Source organism: Camelina sativa, chromosome 17 (genome assembly GCF_000633955.1).
Source record: "Camelina sativa cultivar DH55 chromosome 17, Cs, whole genome shotgun sequence".
Lineage (NCBI taxonomy): Eukaryota > Viridiplantae > Streptophyta > Magnoliopsida > Brassicales > Brassicaceae > Camelina > Camelina sativa.
The window spans coordinates 1956346-1976350 of NC_025701.1; the positions used below are offsets into that span (position 1 = coordinate 1956346).

General features: G+C 34.9%; 4 protein-coding genes and 1 pseudogene across 5 annotated transcripts in view; 2 read left to right on the forward strand and 3 right to left on the reverse strand.

Moving 5' to 3' along the window:
- On the reverse strand, window positions 877-2329 carry LOC104754650. 2 transcript variants are annotated; one of them, XM_010476878.2, is made up of 3 exons: window positions 1977-2329; window positions 1463-1504; window positions 877-1366 (listed from the first exon to the last, which is right to left on the reverse strand). In XM_010476878.2, exons 1-3 carry the CDS (start codon window positions 2158-2160, stop codon window positions 1020-1022), a joined length of 573 nt encoding a protein of 190 aa, XP_010475180.1. In that variant the 5' UTR covers window positions 2161-2329; the 3' UTR covers window positions 877-1019. The 2 variants fall into 2 exon arrangements, with proteins under 2 accessions (XP_010475180.1, XP_010475181.1); XM_010476879.2 differs by having other exon boundaries at window positions 1481-1504; window positions 1977-2319.
- On the reverse strand, window positions 2724-4938 carry LOC104754652 (annotated as a pseudogene).
- On the forward strand, window positions 8217-12061 carry LOC104754653. Its single transcript, XM_019239703.1, has 3 exons — window positions 8217-8594; window positions 8742-11542; window positions 11658-12061. Exons 1-2 carry the CDS (start codon window positions 8259-8261, stop codon window positions 11496-11498), a joined length of 3093 nt encoding a protein of 1030 aa, XP_019095248.1. The 5' UTR covers window positions 8217-8258; the 3' UTR covers window positions 11499-11542; window positions 11658-12061.
- Window positions 16964-18289, forward strand: LOC104754654 (mitogen-activated protein kinase kinase kinase ANP1-like). Its single transcript, XM_010476880.2, has one exon. The coding sequence runs from the start codon at window positions 17079-17081 to the stop codon at window positions 18096-18098; it is 1020 nt and encodes a 339-aa protein (XP_010475182.1). The 5' UTR covers window positions 16964-17078; the 3' UTR covers window positions 18099-18289.
- Window positions 18924-20005, reverse strand: part of LOC104754655 (DNA repair protein RAD16) — a 5521-nt gene continuing 4439 nt past the window's right edge. The window contains exons 13-16 of the mRNA XM_010476882.2: window positions 19607-19759; window positions 19428-19516; window positions 19263-19343; window positions 18924-19175 (exon numbers count right to left, since the gene is read on the reverse strand). Coding sequence (XP_010475184.1) covers window positions 19103-19175; window positions 19263-19343; window positions 19428-19516; window positions 19607-19759 — 396 coding nt within the window. The 3' untranslated portion in view covers window positions 18924-19102. The remainder of the gene's footprint in view (window positions 19176-19262; window positions 19344-19427; window positions 19517-19606; window positions 19760-20005) is intronic.

Below are 20005 nucleotides of genomic sequence, written 5' to 3' on the forward strand. Positions count from 1 at the left end.
TGAAGTTCACACATAGCTATATACCATGTGGTTTACGCGAATATTGGTCAATAAGTAAAGATTTTGTATTGATTATTTTCTGATTAGTTTTCACATGTGTAACGTAAAACATAATTTTTTAGTTCATTAAACATATCAGCTTGTGCTACTTACGCGTGAATGTAATGAAGCTTTTTAAGGATTAAAGCATTCGTATGCAGAATGATGAAGCTTTGAATAGCGGCATGATTTGTATGAATATCATTATCAACAACAACATGGAAACACAAGAGACAAAGTTACTTATAAAGTTACATTTTTCTTCTGTTGACCTTTTTTGATTTGAGACCGGAAAATTCTGCTTTCTTTTTTTTCTCCACAGACTAATTCAAAAGTCATGATTATCAATAATAGAATATAAAACCTACGTTTTATAATATTTTGACTAGTGAAAACGACTTTGGTCTATTGGTCGATAGAAAATATTAGCTAGCTTTATATACTAGATTTCATGTTTAACTTTAAAAACCGACTACAGCTGCAAAATTCTCAACATCTCTCATCATGTCAAACATTGAACTGTTCGTTCGTGGTGGTGGTTATATTATTTTCATAGTTTCCGGCTGATATAATATTCAATTTTCCTGATTATCAAATGTTGCCGACCATGAGGGAAACATTAGCCTAATTTATTGGATTTGGGCCTATTAGAAATCTGGCCTATCTACTCCAAATCTGTTGAGACAAATTCTAGATAGAATCTCTGCTGTCTTCACCACACACACTATAAACCAAAGGGAAGGTCCAAAACTGTTACAATAATTGGTAAAATCTGTGTTTGATGTGTACATTGTGTAATGTGTATGGTGGTCAATTGATGTAATTTGGATTATTGTGTTGAGTGTTTTCTACAAGCATATATAATTTAGTGATTGTTATGTTGTTGAAGGTTTATAATAGTAGTTGACATTATATTGTGACAACCAAGTTACATGAGTGATTCGGAACTAAAGATCCTTTTGCTGATCCCTTGGGGTTTCCTAAGCAACCTGAACATTGCTTTTGGTTTTGACATTTGACTTGGTGGCTCCTTCTCTCCATCCTTTTTGACGAGCTCTCTCTTCCCACTTGGATGTTAGCTTTTTCTGCTCGGAGAGTGCTAACTCCGCCTTTTCCCGAGCTTCTTCGCATGTTTCCATACCGGAGTTGCACTTATCTGCATCCTTTTGGTACGAAGATGTTACCTTCTTGGCCTCCAATAGTCCCATGTCTGCTCGTTTGTGTTTCTCTAAAGACTCTGCTTCACGCATCTTCAGTTCCTCGGTTAGAAGTTCAGCATAGTTCTTCTCAGTGTCTTCGTTCACCTCTGGATCGTGCTTTGCACAATCTACAACAATCAAAAAAGCAAGTTGTTTGATACAAAAAAAAGACTCGATTGCTCAAAACTCGAAAGACTCTCAATCTGATGCAGTTCAGGAAATACCCATCACAAGTAACTCACCGGCAAAAGAAGTATTACTGAGTTCTGCAAGAAGAAAGGAAACAAGTTAAAAAAAAAAAAAGGATCAATCTTTTGGATTTGGTAACCACATCCGAAAAAGAATATAAACTCAGCTTAGCAAGAAACATATACAGTAGTAAGTAACTAAGAAATTTGTTACAACAAGCATTACAAAAAAAAAAATGGATTTCAACTCAAGACTGTAATCTTTCTTTGAATTCACTAAACAAATAACTGAGAGTATCGACACAAGTGGAACACAATTCAAGTAGTAGATCTATCAACACCTGCCTACTTACTTAGTACTCTAATCATTCTCAAATTCATACTCAAGGACGAACCAAGCTCAAAAGTAGCATGCAATTCAGTAACTTCAGAACCAGAAGAAGAAAAAAATCGAAACTTCAAAAAAAAAAAGGAGTAAACTTTAGCCACAGATCTACTGAAGATTGTCATCACGAGGAGCACAGATCAAGCAAAAGTCTATTTTTTTTACCTTTGGGAATTGTAATAGCGGGATAAGGAGGGCAATCACAGGGGCAGGAAGGGCAAGAGGAGGTTGAAACGGCGGCCAAAGCTTCAGTGAGATGCCAGTAGAGAGGCGGACCAAGTATGTAACCAGCCATGCTCAGTCCCAGCAAAGCTAACCCGATCTTCAACGCCGCCGCGTGTCTCGCCATTAATAAAGAGATACGGTGATCTGGGTGGTTTTGGTAAAAAATTAGAAATTTCCGGCGAGTGGGATTTTAGCTGTCTGATGAGAGAAAGAAGACGCTATGTTGAAAAATTCGGTGGTATAAAAGAATGACACACTTTTGACTCTTTTGCTAATTCCATCGACAGTTGATAAAAAAAAAAAAAGGTGTATTGAATGTCCTGTGTGAGTGACTGTGTATTAATTGACCCGTATAGTTTCATTTTGTGACAATATGAAATTGAATATTGTGTTTTGTTGGTTTCAACATTTCATCCAAGATTTAAACCGGTATTACAACAATACAAAACAAAAAAAAACGAATCACCGGTAAGGCGGTAACGATGGCCGGTTTAAAAACTGGTCAGATTAATTAGACGCTGGTCCCTTGCAAAGACGTTCTCCTAGTCATTCTCGTATACATACATACGATTCCCTTAATCAAACATGTTTCTGAAGAAGAGAGTTATAAGTTATAATAAGAAAACCAACATCTAACAGCTAAATTTCCAAACAAACTGTATATAAAGTGTGTAGTGTAGTGTAGACTATTCATTTGAACAAAAGGTGAGATGTTGGTGAAACCCTAGGAAGATCTTGTAACTCCTCGATGATCAACTCTTGGTCTTCAAGATCCAACCTCAAAGAGATTGTTGCCGTTTTTAAACGCTTAGTGTTGGCTAAAATGTATGTCAAGAATTCTTCCTCTTCTATTCTATCCCCATATGCTCACCACTCGAATATCTCAAGCTGTGATGACAAGCATCCGGGAACAGGACTTGGTTGGCTCCATGCAAATGGGATATGCTTGGGCCAGCTATAGATATCTTTCTGAGAGAAGCAATGAGGGGTTATATATACATATATGGTAATTAAGCAAAAAAAAATTAGTACATTAAAGCTAGAACAGAGGAGGATATGGTGATTATACGTACATCATCTACCAAAAGCTCTTTTAGTTTTGGAGCATTTTCAAGCAAAAGTAGGAGTGGTGTTAACCAGTCTGGTCCAAATGGAAATATGCTTAACTTTATGAGTCGAGAGAAGTTGATGGTGGTACAACACTTAACCTGCAAACGAAACAAACAAAACTCTTAAATATATTAAGAGCGAGAGTAGGTAGATGCAGCAATGAAATTACAATGAGTTAAATTAGAAAGATAGATACCATTGCATCAGACAAGTACAGATAAAGAGACGAGACTGAAGAAAAAGAAGTTAGAAATTTGTCATCCTGATAACAAGACTCAGATTTGATAATTGCATCCCGGAGACAGGGCATATCCTCGATGGAGTGAGAGTCTCCTGAATAATCAGTGATTCGACAGTTGGTCATTGCAGGAGCATCTACAACCAAAGACCTATCGGTATGGTCTACTACATCATTGCTGCTGCTGCCAAAGGAAAAATTATCATACGACAAGTCCGATAAAGTAGGCACTTTGACCGTAAACCTTTTCACATTGTCATCTTCTCTCCGTGTCACTGACAAGACTTCTAGAACAGGGCAGNGCTATAGATATCTTTCTGAGAGAAGCAATGAGGGGTTATATATACATATATGGTAATTAAGCAAAAAAAAATTAGTACATTAAAGCTAGAACAGAGGAGGATATGGTGATTATACGTACATCATCTACCAAAAGCTCTTTTAGTTTTGGAGCATTTTCAAGCAAAAGTAGGAGTGGTGTTAACCAGTCTGGTCCAAATGGAAATATGCTTAACTTTATGAGTCGAGAGAAGTTGATGGTGGTACAACACTTAACCTGCAAACGAAACAAACAAAACTCTTAAATATATTAAGAGCGAGAGTAGGTAGATGCAGCAATGAAATTACAATGAGTTAAATTAGAAAGATAGATACCATTGCATCAGACAAGTACAGATAAAGAGACGAGACTGAAGAAAAAGAAGTTAGAAATTTGTCATCCTGATAACAAGACTCAGATTTGATAATTGCATCCCGGAGACAGGGCATATCCTCGATGGAGTGAGAGTCTCCTGAATAATCAGTGATTCGACAGTTGGTCATTGCAGGAGCATCTACAACCAAAGACCTATCGGTATGGTCTACTACATCATTGCTGCTGCTGCCAAAGGAAAAATTATCATACGACAAGTCCGATAAAGTAGGCACTTTGACCGTAAACCTTTTCACATTGTCATCTTCTCTCCGTGTCACTGACAAGACTTCTAGAACAGGGCAGCTCGATAACAAGCTAACGAGAGAATCCTCGTCTTTATACACGACACGGTTTAGTTCGAGGTCTGTGAGGGATGGGAGGTAGGCGGAAGAAGAAGGAACATTCACGAGAATCTGGTCGGAGAGAGTCAGGTCAGCCAGATATTCGCAAGAGTAAAGGCTCTTGTGCAAGCTGGTTGGACCAGCGGACCAGAGGAGCTTGATATATAGGTCAATCACCAAGCAATCAACAGCTTTTGCAACCCACTTTCCGATATCAACATCATCAGTAGTAGGGCACTGTGGACCAAGTTCCATATGCAAGCTGTATATTAAAGGTGCCTTGTGGAGTTGCAATGATTTGTTAAGAAACCACCAAACGCTTTTCTTGCTTTCACAATCGATGTCTTTATACTCGAGTTCAGTTACCATCGTCCAGGTAGAAAGCCATCGTTTCGACAGAAACATGGTGGCCACTGCGTCTTTTGTCGGGAGAAAATCCAATATCTTTACGAGCAAATCATCAGGTAAAACACTAATCCTATCTTCACAAACGGTCTCTTCAATTTTGGCTTCTGCCATATCTTCACGAAGCATATAACATTCAGCGTCAAAAGCAACACACACAAAAAAAACACACTCGTTTCTAGGTTTTGGTAGTTGTCGGATGGGACATTGTAACTTAGGTAGAAATTATAAAGAAAGAAAGAATACCTTTTAGGCGATTGGCACCCTCGTTAACCCTAAATTCCGGTGGATTGACAAAAGAATAACCTTTCTCGTCCGTTACCGCTCCCTCCCTCCTACTTCCAAGTTTGCCCGCGTCCTGGCTTGTGCGTCGTCCACGGGGTCTCTGAATTCAGATCTGGAAGACAACCCACATGTGAAGCCAAATTTCGAAATCCCAGCTCAAAATCTTCTTCTAAATCCGGTTGACGTCGAGGGAACGCTTCCCTTGGGTCGAAGACGGTAGTTTCGTAGGTTTTGTTTTGTAGTTTTGTCAAAACAACAACATTGACTTTTATATGTATACGGGCATGCAAACTGGTCAGAAATTCGGATCAAGAGTTCAAGCTGGGCCTAGAGAAAGAAGAACGTGTGTTGGGCCAAAAGCAAACTCAAACCCATTCAATATAGGTTTCGGTTGCAGTTAGTTACTACAGAGTTAAAAAAAAAACAGCTACACAAACCGAATTTATTAGCGGTATAGTAATTAATTATTGAAGCATCAACATGTAATTTCATAGTGTGTAATAATAGCAAATNAGAAAGAATACCTTTTAGGCGATTGGCACCCTCGTTAACCCTAAATTCCGGTGGATTGACAAAAGAATAACCTTTCTCGTCCGTTACCGCTCCCTCCCTCCTACTTCCAAGTTTGCCCGCNATACCTTTTCATACGGTGATTTTGTTAATGAACCATTTACAAGTTTCTTTTTTTACACACATAGATAAGTAATAACCGGTTTCTTTGCTGCTCCAACGTCTCAAACATAATCGGTTTGGTCTGATTTTAATTGTTCCGGTTTAGGATATTTCATTATTGTTGATTGATTCGATGTGAATAATATGAAATTCTGTGTTTTATTGGTAGTTTTTTTCCAAGTTTTAAATCGGTAAAGTGAGTATTTATTTCGAAAATATATTTCAAAAGTATTAGTATATATGTTTTAAATGGATTTAAAAGTGAAAATAGAGAGATTCAAATTGAAGGATAAAGCATGTAATTTCAAAATTAATTTGTCATAATTTTCATAGTCAATAAAAATTTTAAAATCCTTATGTAATATCAAAATATTATAAAATAGTCAGATTTGTTCTTAACTATCTAAAATGAAGACAAATTAAATACAATGTACAAAAAATGTTTGGAAAAGATTTATCAACTATGTGACTAAGATTTACCCCGAGGTACACCACGAGTCTATTCATTTTCATAAATCATTTAAATAGGTTAGTATACTAATATAATCAAGTTTTTTTAGTTAGTTAATATAAATATTACAATATTATATATATATTGTTGTATTTGCAAAATTTACCCCATAGTAAATTTCTTTGTTTTGTAATATCAATGCACTTATATATATATATATTTTTTTTTGGTGTTTTTACACTAATTAACAGTACTTGTTAATAAAATTTTATGGGTTGACTTTGAAAGGACAATAAATATGTGTACTTTCAAAAATACAATGAACTATGATTAAAATCAAATTTGTTTTAAGACCATGGTTTTGTGCATGGTCTTAAACCATGGTCAAAAATACAATGAACTATGATTAAAATCAAATTTATGGTGATTAATAGTGTTTAAGACCATGTTTTTTTGGAAAATCATTTCAAAAAATATTATTGCACAAAAATATACTTCAAAAATGTTAAGATAGATTTTAAAAAATATATATCCGTTTATAAAATTCAAATCACATCATATGCTGAAAAAATCTAATATTTTATTAACTTTATGTATTAAATAGTAATTCAAATAATTAAATATAAAATTAAATAAAAGTGAAAAAAGAATTATATTTTAATCTAATATATTGCTTTAAATTAGGTAGATAGATTGTGTTCTGTCATTATGAAAAAATTATCCATTTACTATCTATCTTAACATATAAATATGGTAGCTATGTGAGAAGATTTATTAACTATGTAGCTTCATGAAAGAATTCATCGGGCGTCTTGATAAAGCAGGCTGGTTCCAAGAGAATGACCCGGATTACACGGTGACAATCTTGAACTGTAAATCACATAAAAGTCTTTTTTGCCTCTCGTCACTTGTCAACTTAACATGCTGTTGTTGTGAACCTTTAGGTGCCCAGGAGAGTCATTGACAGGCTTGCTGCATCTTTCTCTTAGCCATTGGACATTGTTGAAGACTCCTTTACTCTGATTACTATCTTAGAGGCCAAGATTGAGGCAGAGCAGGCAAGGGAAGAAGCTTATAGGAGAAGAGAACAGTTGGTCTTGAGGAGGCTTCAAGAGGAGCAAGCTGATCATGCAAGAAAAATGGAGGAGAAGGCAGAGAAGGATGCGCTAAAGAAGGCCAATAAGGAGAAGAAAAGACTTGCCAAGGAGAAGAATCAGAGGAACCATATCGAGGCCAAGTTATGCGGTTTGACTTAGTCTCCAGGGTTTGTTGTGCCATCTTATTCTCTGCACTCTTTATAGTCATTTAGTAGCGAGGGTAGTAGTACATTCACTTTTTTTTACCTTTGCTATAATCTTGTTGATTAGTTTTTCTATAATCTTGTAAAGTCTCTCAAACAATCTAAATGTTTTAATCATATTTTCCATGATTTTATTTTGTGAAGAAAAATGTATAAAATCATAAACCAATAATACAATAATTAAATTCATTAATAATTATAGATTATTTTATTTTAATTGAATAATACAAAACTTTTAATAACTTTATAAATTTTTTAATCCAATGACACCATATATTCTCTTTCTCTAAGTTTTTATATAATTTTAAGATATTAACATATAATTATTAGACTTTTTTTTGACAAACGATTGGCCTTAGTTTTTAACAAAATCTTAATCGATTGTATATTTGTATAGCTAAATATAATTATAAGTTGATTAAAAAACCCCAAAGCACTAAACGGGAAAAAACATAATTTCTCAAAAAGTTGAACTTTTATAATAATAATTTTTTTAATATAATTTATTTGTTTTTTGAAAAAAAAAAATTATGACATTGACACCCATGAATAAATTTTTTTTGCTCCGACAGTGGTTCCAATTCAAATTAACAAAATGTAATATCCTAAACCGGACCAATTCAAATCAGACCAAACCATTCATAAACCAGAGACTGAGCGTAATCGATACCGAGGGAAGAAGAAGACTCATCATCAGTAATCAATCAACCCCAGATTCCTTACGAAATGCCGATGGAGATCTCAGTAGATCTGATAAACCAACTCAAGGTCTCCCTTCGAAAAGGTGCCAAGCTCTCCACCTTCGATCCCGTCGGCGATAACTCAGACCCATCTCTCTCCACCCTTCCCACATCCGCGGAGGCAATTGCAGAACTAGATGCTTCGGCTCCGTACCTCCGTTGCCGGAACTGCAAAGGAAAGCTTCTGCGTGGAATCGAGTCTCTGATCTGCGTTTTCTGCGGCAATCAACAACGTACCAGCGATAATCCTCCTGATCCCATCAAGTTCACTTCCACTTCTGCTTACAAATGGTTTCTCAGCTCTCTTCATCTCGATGGATCGGTAAAAAAAAAAAGTCGAAACCTTTTCCCACCAATTTTTCAATTTCGTTTCCGATTTTTTGCTGAGGATTTGTTTCACTCCCTGATTGTGTATTAGTCAGATGTGGTAATGTGGTGTGTTGAAAAAAAACGAACTTTTTATCTGCAGGAGATGGTAGAGCCGTTAAAGGAAACGAATGGATCAAGCAGAGGAGCTAAGGCACCTGTGGTTAAAGGAATTGCTGTTTCTAAGTTTCTTGATTTGGAAATACAATGGTCTGCAACAGAGGATAAGTCTATAAAGAGTGGACCTCATGGTGATGGACAATTAGTGCTGAATAGAAATCCCCTGAATTTGGGAGGAATTAGTCTTGATGATATTCTCGTTGAGGGAAGAGGACATCTTTCAAAAGTGGAATCAGCAGAGAGCAAAACCGTGGATGATGATGATGATGATTTTAAGGATCCACGTAGTCTTAGCTTATTCGAGAGTGTCAAGAGTCCGGGAGTTGTTAAGCGAAAAGATGTTGATGTTTCTTCTGAGGAACATGAGAATCTTAGTTTGTTTGCGCGACACGATGCTCAGGAGAATGTTACTTTAGCAGCTCAGGGAAATTTTGGGTTCTTTGAGGAAAAAGATGTTCCGAACTCTTTTAACGATGATGAGAACCTTAGTCTGTTTGGGGGAAAAGATACTGAGAGAACTAGTTCTTCTAAGAAGGATGAGAGTTTTGGTTTCTTTGAGGGTCAGGATGCTCAGAGAAGTAGTTATTCTAAAGAAGGTGAAAATCTTGGTTTGTTTGAGGGAAAAGATGCTCAGAGTTCTTCTAAAGATGATGAGAGTTTTGGATTGTTTCAAGGTAAAGATGCTCAGAGAAATAGTTCTTCTAAAGATGATGAGAGTTTTGGATTGTTTGAAGGTAAAGATGCTCAGAGAAATAGTTCTTCTATAGATGATGAGAGTTTTGGATTGTTTGAGGGTGCATCATCAAAGTCCTTTGATGACAAGATTGTTGCCTCGTCTTCTGATTGGGATTCTGACTTTCAATCTGCTGGTCATAATCCTTCTCAGAAAAAGATTTGTGGTGACCCGTTTGTAAATTCTCCGGTTGATTTGGCTGCTCATATGGACTCTGTCTTTGGTTCCGGAAAAGAGTTACTCTATGCAACACCGGCAGATTCTTCGACTGCTTATGTTTCCAAAGCTGGTGATTGGTTGCAAGATGATTTATTTGGTAATGTCACTGGTGAGCACCAAAATAACGACTCAGCTGTCAATGATAAGAATGAGGGACAGGTTGTGGGCGGCAATGAAAGTTCATCCATGGATATTGATTGGATTGGAGATGATCTATGGCAAACCAATGAAGAGAAATCCATTGAGAAGACCGCTACATATGTCAATGATGATGACGATGACTGGAGTGATTTTGCAAGCTCGGCTAATTCCAAGACTCCTAATAAACCACTTTCTCAGACCATGGAAAGTTCCCAAGAAGAGATTTTTTATGGACAGGCGCAAGTCAAGAACGGTGTTAAAGAACAGAACGTAGAGGAGAAGCAGAATACTGGTACAAGCGTGATGTCTGACATAGGCAAAGGACTAGAAGATGATCTCTTTGGAACTTGGGATAGTTTCACATCACCAACCATTCCGCAGGCGTCTATGCAGCCTCCCACCAATCATGCGAATCTATCTGGTGAAAAGAATCCGGAAATGAGCTTGTTTGGGGCAAATAACAATCACAGAGACCAGCAGCACGAAGATGTCGGTTTTTTTAAGGGGAAAGAAGTCCAGAATAATGTTTCTTCTGAGGAACATGAGAATCTTAGTTTGTTTGCGCGACGAGATGCTAAGGAAAATGTTTCTTTAGCAGCTCAGGGAAACCTCGGGTTCTTTGAGGAAAAAGATGTTCCGAACTCTTTTAAAGAGGATGAAGACCTTAGTCTGTTTGGGGGAAAAGATATTCAGAGAACTAGTTCTTCTAAGGAGGATGAGAGTTTTGGTTTCTTTGAGGGTAAGGATGCTCAGAGAACTAGTTCGTCTAAGGAGGATGAGAGTTTTGGTTTCTTTGAGGGTAAGGATGCTCAGAGAACTAGTTCGTCTAAGGAGGATGAGAGTTTTGGTTTCTTTGACGGTAAAGATGCTCAGAGAAGTAGTCATTCTAAAGAAGGTGAAAATCTTGGTTTCTTTGAGGGAAAATATGCTCACAAAACTAGTTCTTCTAAAGATGATGAGAGTTTTGGATTGTTTGAAGGTAAAGATGCTCAGAGAAATAGTTGTTCTGAAGAGGATGAAAATTTTGGTTTGTTTGAGGGTGCAACATCATCAAATGCTGACATTAAGTCTTTTGATGACAAGATTGTTGCCTCGTCTTCTGATTGGGAATCTGACTTTCAATCTGCTGATCGTAATCCTTCTCAGAAAAAGATTGGTGGTGACCACTTTGTAAGTTCTCCGGTTGATCTGGCTGCTCATATGGATTCTGTCTTTGGTTCCGGAAAAGATTTACTCTATGCAAAACCGGCAGATTCTTCAACTGCTTATGTCTACAAAGCTGGTGATTGGTTGCAAAATGATTTATTTGGTAATGTCACTGGTGAAAACCAACACAACGACTCAGCTGTCCATGATAAGAATGAGGGACAGGTTGTGGGCGGTAATGGAAGTTCATCCATGGATATGGATATTGATTGGATTGGAGATGATCTATGGCAAACCAGTGAAAAGAAATCCATTGAGAAGACCCCTACATATGTCAAGGATGATGAAGATGACTGGAGTGATTTTGCAAGCTCAGCTAATTCCAAGACTCCTCCGGAAATGAACTTGTTTGGGGCAAATAACAATCGCAGAGACCTTGATTTTGACAGCATCACACGTTCTGATTTATTTTCTGAAAGTATTGGCGGCAAAACTGACTGAGAGGAAGCCAAAGTCATACCTTCTGAAATCTCTACCGTACACAGGTTTCTTATCTTCTAGTCAAATTCTTGTTCCCTAAACTCTACCTTCAGTTCGTACTTACAAGGAGCTTTAGTAACATGTTCCGGGTTTTTTTGGATTTTTGGCTTTCGATTACAGAACGAGTGATCCTGATGGTAGTAAAGATCAAACAGTTGATCTTGTTGGAGGCACAACAACAACAGCAGCTACCATGTCACAGATGCATGACCAAACATTCTGTGCCTCCAATCTCCAAGACAGAGTAATATTATCACATTGTACTCTCCTATCTCTCTTGTTTTTTTCCTGGGGCTTGGAGATTGCTTGTTTTGACGTATATATACACATTCCATTCTCAATGACTTTCGAAGAATTCAGTTTTTACTTGTTCTGTAGCCACAAGTAGTTTCAGTCTTGTGGTATTTTCATTTGGGTATCGTGGCCACTTGGGGAACACACATAAACAACCGAGACTTGTATAATTTGTTTGGATTTCAGCTTAGTTTCTGGTAATTAAAAAGACACTGGTTGCCTTGTTTCTATGCTTAAGCTTTTATATTTTTCTACCAAGTACCCACCAAATCCAAAGTCACTGTGTTATGCTTTTTTCTTCTTCTGATGAGATAGATGACTACTGGCTGCATCACTTGAACCGAAAAAAAAAAACGAATTTGGACATGTGCAACCGACGTAACTTACTGTTAGTCAATCGTTTTCATCAGAGCAATAATTTTATTTAGTAAAGTATATCTCCACATGATACACGTTCTTGTTTGTAATTAGATGGATACTCACTCCAATATGCATCTAGACATATTTATTTAACTATATATACATGAATTTAGACAAATCTTACCCTCGCCTTATATGTTGAGACTGTGGAATCATTCTCCAAAGCATGATGTTTTGCTAATGTATTAAGATTTTACCCAAGAAAACAGATGTAAGAAAATATTAGAAGCAAGTATAAATAAGATCTTCAAGAAAAAATGAAAGTGAGGACAAAAATGCGAAAGAGAAGTAAATAATTTTAAAAACAAAACAAAAGAATCTTAATTATCAAAATTAAGTACTGATTTGCCTTTGAGTTTAATGGGATACATCTCACAACCTCAAAATCTTTTTTTCGTCACGTTGGGTTTTGAGTGCAATTTATGACTGTCGTACGTAAACCTGCAAATTCTGACTGAAAAATCAGTTGGAAACACTTGCTTGTTTTATTTTGTTCCATGAATAAGTTATTTTTTTTTTTTTTTACGGATGCAAGTAAAATAGATTTTCTTTTTTGAATGTTACAATTAATCAAAAACATTTTCTATGCGCCCACCTACAAACTCGAACTTAAATTTTTAAGTTAGGTTAACAGAAATGATCTCATCTTAACATTAATCACGTTCGAGCCACATTGCCATAAATTGAATTGAATCATCGTTTGGGCAAGTTGTATATAACTCTTTAACTAGCTCACATTGATATTCCATCCTCTTTTTTAATATTACTAGGAGATATCTCGTGCCATAAAGCACGGATTAATATTTTTACAAAAATTATAATATAATAACCAAAATTATTGTTATACTTTTAAAATATATATATATTATTTTGTTTGAGACAATATTTACTTTTAATATTACAATTGTTTGGTAAGTCTACATATATCTTTTTAAATACTAATTATTTTAGAATATTATAGTAGCTTAATTTGTTTGTTTGGTAAATCTACATATATCTTTTTAAATACTAATTTTTTGTTTGTTACTATTTATATTGTTTGTTTATTTTATTTGCATTATTATTTTGTGATAAATTTTAAAGTATTAATTATTATATTCTAATTGTGAGTAAATAAAATTATTAATTTATCAATCATATAAATATAAATTTACCAATCTGGCGATGTGGAACATTAAAACACACATTTTTTTCATAGATTGAGTACTCTATATTCGTTTTTGAAAACTCAAATCACAACATATGCAGAAAAAATCTACATATTTATTTATCATATGTATTATATGATAATTCAAAACAATTTGTAAATAAAATAAAAGGAAATTGATAGGAGAATCATAATTTAAAAATCTTAACAAAATCTTCCAAACATAGTTATTAAAATAATAATTTGGATAATTAGATATAAAAATTTTATTTTTTTAAAATTCTGATTGGTTTACAATTTTTAAAAATTAATTAGTAATTTTTCGTCCATAATTAATTGGAAATATATTTTTTTTGGGAAATTAATAATTATTTAAAAAAATTATTAGTCTAATATTAAAATTATATCTTTACCCTTACTGAAAAAATAAATAGTTGTCTTAAGACCAATGACATTGTCATGTAATTTCTTACACTTTATAAGGTTAATTTTATATTTGCAATTCCCAATTAATATAGTAGGATTTTCGTACAGTATATCTGGTCTATTAATCCAAAAATACTAGTTGGATTATTACTATTAATTGATTTTTTCTCCTTAATTAAGAGCAATTTATATACTAACTGTTATTGAAGAGGTGATTTCTAAATCCATATGGAATTGTAAATTCTAAAAATCAAAACATATGGATTTTGAAATAACATGTATTATACTTGGATTTGAATCTTTCTATATTACACTTTCAAATCCATTCAAATACATTTAAAACATAACCTAGATTTTGAAATCCAAAAACAAATCATTAAATGAATAACATGAGATTTTAACAAGTACAGTCAAACCTCTATAAATTAATAAGGTTGGGACCATAAAAATTTATTAATTTAAAGAAGTTTTAATTTATCAATAAATTAATAATTATTAATTCATAGAGAGACTTTCTTAATTTAGTAATTTTTTCAAAAGAAAATTTTAAAAATAAGATTGAATTACTATAACTAATCTTTTTATAGAATGAAAATAATAATTATCATATTTTAAAGAGAATACTCAAAGTTTTTTATATTAGTAAAAATATTAGAAATGAACTCTAACAAAAAGTAGTGTGTATATATATACATATATTTTGATAATTTTATATAATTATTAATTTATATTATTGATGGGACGATCTCTTAATAAAGAATTTTCAAAAAAAATATTATCTTATTATTTTACCGAATTGTGTCCAAAATTACACTAGTCCAACTTGGGACCGGAAAAATATATTAATTTAAGGTGATTATTATTTTAAAGAGTATTAATTTATAGAGGTTCTACTGTATTTGTAAATTATAGAACCAATAACACATAATTTTGATAAGTATTTTAAAATCAATGATTGAATAACACATGATTTTTGTTTGGATTTCCAAATCCATTAAAATCATAGAACCAATAACCCTCTTAAGATCAGTTGAGTTATAAACGTGATTAACATAAACTAGTAATATATTATTATCATCATCTTCTTCTCGATCATTGAAAAGAAAGGAAAGTTTTTTTTTCCTATATAAGTTACTTATGTCATACTCTTTGATTTTTAATCTAAAGTTTGTACTTTGAACTTTTGAAGCAACAAAAACCCTCTATTTAGCATTTACCATGCGTAACAGACTTCGTATTTAACTTATAGTAAGTTACCATGCTGGTCTACAACCCGAACTTGATAGTTACAAATGATATATACTTTAAAAGTAGCTATCATAATGTTTGTGATGAAACTTTTTTTCTTATATATATGCAAAAAAATTTGAATTGAGTAGGTTGTTGCTTGAAGTAGGCGTTCGTCATTATACGAATCTTTTGCACTTCTCTTTATTTTCATGCCACGTATTATTCCTACCACTCACACGCCTTGATAACATACATGAGAAAGCTTATTAAACAACGTCACAACTTTTTTTTGTTTTAAGTTGCTAAGATAGTTATTTGGTTTTCAATATTAGTGTTTATATATAAAAAAATCTCCAGAGAAACTCAGAAAGTATAATTCAAAACAAAATTATTTTTCTTATCATATTGGTGAAGTTATAAATTGATTTCATTGAATCATTGTATACATATATCTGTGTCATTGAAATATTAATTTGAAGTTTGATTTATCAAATTCAGTTACCTGTTATATAACACTCCCTGTTTAAAAAATTTATAGTAAGTTAGTAACTTCAAGCTTGCATAATCATCTAGGAATATGCATAGAATCGTAATAATTGATACAGGTTTTAATTGGTAATCATGGGCACTTTCTTGCAAAAGTACGTACGCAAGTTTTCAAATTTTTATTTTTTTTTGGCAATGTACACAATAAATGCTTAGCGCACCCTTTTCGTCATCTGTTTCCTTTTTGTTACATTTATTATAACAGCAGTACAATAAATAACTAAGTTTGAAAAAAAACTTATGTAAATTAAAAACACGTGAATGTGCAAGTTATTTTGCATGTGGTTAATAATAATAAAGCGTACATGTGCGTATGAGCTGTGAATGTGCGTATTGCAGTGGACAGCCGTAAATGTCTGACCAAAATCGTTTCTCTTATCTTTTTACGTATCCAACACTGCCTTAGGTAACTCATCTTGTCGCTTCTTTCATACAAAGGTTTTTAAAAAATCTTACAGATCGACCCATGGTTCTATACTTCTATGTACATTTTAATTTTTTTAATATGCTACAAGATATAGCCATGAATACTATATAGACCTAATTAATCAGATTTGATAACGATGGTGGTTAAACCCACCGCTCTTTCCAGTCATACATCTATAATTTCCAAACGCAATAAAAAAAAGGTGTGTATATATATCATAGTTCTCAAAAATATGTAAAACCAAAGGAATGTAAAATCTTCGAAATGTGAAGAAAACTAATATGATCAATGAAATCTACCAAATTTATGATACCAAAGAAAGAATCTACCAAATTTCCGTACTTCTTCTTTACATATATTTTATTTGTTTTTGTATTTTACCTAACTCTCTTGCGAACCTAAAACAAAAGAAGAAAAAAAGTGAGAAAGATTTGAGCACTTGTCGACACATCGTAGAATCTAACCTCTGCCGACACGTGGCTCGAGGCATATACGGAACTCTGGTGGTCGGAACAGAAACAAATACTTGTTTTGACTACCTGAAAATTCGACACGTCACCAACTTCTAGACTCAAAAAAAAAAAAGAGAGTACAAAGGCCAATAAGACTCTACCATTTCACTTCCTATCGAACCTTTCTTTAGATACGTTCACTGCCCACGTCACTCCTCTTTCTTTGCTCACGTTTCTTCTTTCTTCTTCTCTCTACACATATATACTTTTGTTGGTAATCACATCGAAGATTCGAAATTTGGATCACATTTGGTAATCAACTTTTACTTCTTCTTAATAGACTCCACGTGTATGGACGATTACATATACACAATTATTTTTATTTAAAATTATTTTCGCTTTGGTAGATAAACTCGATGTTACCAAAAGTATACACTATCTATTTAGTAATTACCAAACCAAATACAACAATCTAAAACCCTTATATATATACTTTCTTTTGTAATAACCGAGTGAAAGCTAACACATACAAAAAACAAAAAAAACACACACACACACCATTCTTTTTTTTTGTTTATTATACTCTCATCATTCTCCAAATGAATTGGACTAGAGGAAAAATTATAGGCCGTGGTTCAACAGCCACCGTTTCAGCCGCCACCTTGCAAGAATCCGGCGAAACAATCGCCGTGAAATCCGCCGACTTCCACCGGTCGGAGTTCTTGCAAAGAGAAGCCAAGATTCTCTCTTCTTTGAATTCTCCACACGTCATCGGATACAGAGGATGCCAAATTACGACAGAGTCCTTCAACAACTACAACGGAGAAGCTACGACTTATAATCTCCTCATGGAGTACGCACCGTACGGGACGTTGGCCGACGTTGCTTCCAAGAACGGCGGCTCCATCGAGGAGGCTCGCCTCGTGAAGTACACGCGCCAGATACTTCTTGGATTGGAGTATATTCACAACTCCATGGGAATTGCGCATTGCGACATTAAGGGAAGCAACGTGTTGGTCGGAGAGAACGGAGAAGCCAAGATCGCTGATTTCGGGTGTGCAAAACGTGTTGAACCGGAAATAACCGAACCGGTTAGAGGAACTCCGGCGTTTATGGCTCCGGAAGTGGCCCGTGGAGAGAGACAAGGGAAAGAGAGTGATGTATGGGCGGTGGGGTGTACGGTGATAGAGATGGTTACCGGGTCTACGCCGTGGAGTGGAGCGGATTCGAACGACCCGGTTTCGGTTCTTTACAGGGTCGGGTATTTAGGTGAGTCACCTGAGCTGCCTTGCTCGCTTACGGAACAAGCAAAGGATTTTTTAGGAAAGTGTTTGAAAAAAGATGCGAAGGAGAGATGGACAGCGAGTCAACTGTTAAACCATCCGTTCTTGATAACTAAACCGGATAATGAACCGGAATTGGTAACCGGTTTGGTTACGAACTCACCGACAAGTGTGACGGATCAGATGTTCTGGAGGTCAGTGGAAGAGGACCGTCCAAGCTGGTGGGAATGTCACGAGGATGAGAGAATTGGAGTGCTAAGCTGGACTGGTCAGTTTGTGGTGGAGTCCACATGGGACACGGACGGTGCGGATTGGATCACGGTCCGAACGGAATAATGATTAGTCGGTTCACATGAGGGGAGGGAGCGTTGGTTGTTCCCATTCATTTAATTAGTGAAAAATTTTGTTTTTAGTCTCCAAGTGAATATAGAGAAGTATTAGAGAGTGTGGAGTTTTAGATCAATTTTTATGTACATTTGTTAATTCATCATTTTTTAAATTCCCCGGAATCCAAATTTTGTTATTTTCATTATGTTATAATACAAGTCATGATTTCATAAAAACAACAACTTAGTTAGGACAATTGTGATTGGTTTTTTTGATGTCTTCATCTAAATAGCCTAAGTGGGCAGAGGAACCGAGTATTTATGCAAAGTACTTGCACGAGTTATTTTGCCAAAGTATGATTGAACACAACTGTATGAGGGTTGGGAAGTAGTGAAGTTAGGTGGAAGGAGTGAGAACTATGATAATACAAATATACCAAGGAAGTATTTTTGTGGAGACAGTGTAATGATTTTAACTTGTGGGGAAAGTGAGAAATGAAGGCAACAAAAATATGCCCAATTGGTTTGTTGGTTGGTTAGTTGGTCATTTTTGGGGTTTAGGCAAACTGAAAAAGATTCCGTTCGAATCTTTGTTAAGGATTCGCATTTTTCATTTTTTTTTTTTTGGGTAATTTGGTAAGCTTCTCTTAGGCCATTTTGATGATTCATTCATTATGCCTTCGCTTCCACACAAATCTCTAATTATCATATGATTAATATTTGAAAAGGTTGAAACCTAACTTGTTACTACTTAAACCCTCAATTGGTATTTTAATTCATTTTCACCTAAATTTAATATTCACAAGAATCATCCAGATACACTTTCTTACAAGGGAGTATAAAATCATAGATGTGTCGTCATCATCATCAAAAAAATATCTCTGAATGTAAGAAGTTTAAAAACGGGGTTTAAGGTACACATACCATACGCATACGGTGATACCATACCATACTACACCCAGACCAGATCTTTATGATCGATCATACAAAACCGTCTTAATCTATTATGTAAAGTTATGTTGTAAACAGAAACCTCATATCTTCCTCTGTCAGCTTCCCTATGGCCTCCTGAGAGCCACCAACCGTCCTGTAATGAACAAAAATGTGTTCATAATAACCTTAGATAATAGTTAAGGTTCGGAAAAAGAAAAAAGTTGAGAATCTTTTAACTAACCCTTCAAACACAAGTTCCTTCTTCTTTTGAAGTCTTAAAATCCTTTCCTCCACTGTATTCTCTATTATGAATCTCACAATCCTGTAATTCAAAAAATCAAACATGTATTCAAAGATTGTTCTTGCCCACCATCAAACAGAGATTGTAGGAGAATTAAAGTGTAACCTTATTGGCTTGTACTGTCCGATCCTATGAATTCTGTCTTGTGCTTGCCTCTCAACAGCTGGGTTCCACCACGGGTCCATCATAAAAACCTAACAGAATTTTTCCACAAACAACCAATGTAAGAACATGTTTTGCATACACATACATTACTTTCCAGACTTGCTAAACTATACACTTACATGTGAAGCAACAGTTAAACTAAGAGCAACCCCTCCCGCTTTCAAGCTCATTAAGAAAACTCTGCAATCTGGGTCGTCTTTGAATTTGTTGATAGCAGTATCTCTAGCTGCCATGGTCATGCTTCCCACCAGTTGAACACAACTAACTCCACACTGTGTTGCAAACAAACGTCATTTTCTGCATGATTCATTCTGATTCAAAACAATGTTAAAAAGTAGTGGCCTAGTGACCTGCTCCTAAGATTATTACCTTCCCAAGGGTATAATTTATAAGGTCCAAAAATGATGTGAATTGGCTGAAAACTATTGCTTTGGCAGACCCGTCTCTTTCAACCATGAATCTGATTTCCTCTCTCTGCATACAAATAATCAAACATCATAACAATTCACAAATGGTTA

Bases quoted from the DNA above. Each gene is read 5' to 3' on its own strand.
- LOC104754650 (XM_010476878.2), bottom strand. From the start codon at position 2,160: ATGGCGAGACACGCGGCGGCGTTGAAGATCGGGTTAGCTTTGCTGGGA. The intron at 1,505-1,976 runs GTAAAAAAAATA...TTCTTCTTGCAG, and splicing joins CGCTATTACAATTCCCAAAG to AACTCAGTAATACTTCTTTT. The intron at 1,367-1,462 runs GTATTTCCTGAA...TGATTGTTGTAG, and splicing joins CGGTGAGTTACTTGTGATGG to ATTGTGCAAAGCACGATCCA.
- LOC104754653 (XM_019239703.1), top strand. From the start codon at position 8,259: ATGCCGATGGAGATCTCAGTAGATCTGATAAACCAACTCAAGGTCTCC. The intron at 8,595-8,741 runs GTAAAAAAAAAA...TTTTATCTGCAG, and splicing joins CTCTTCATCTCGATGGATCG to GAGATGGTAGAGCCGTTAAA.
- LOC104754654 (XM_010476880.2), top strand. From the start codon at position 17,079: ATGAATTGGACTAGAGGAAAAATTATAGGCCGTGGTTCAACAGCCACC.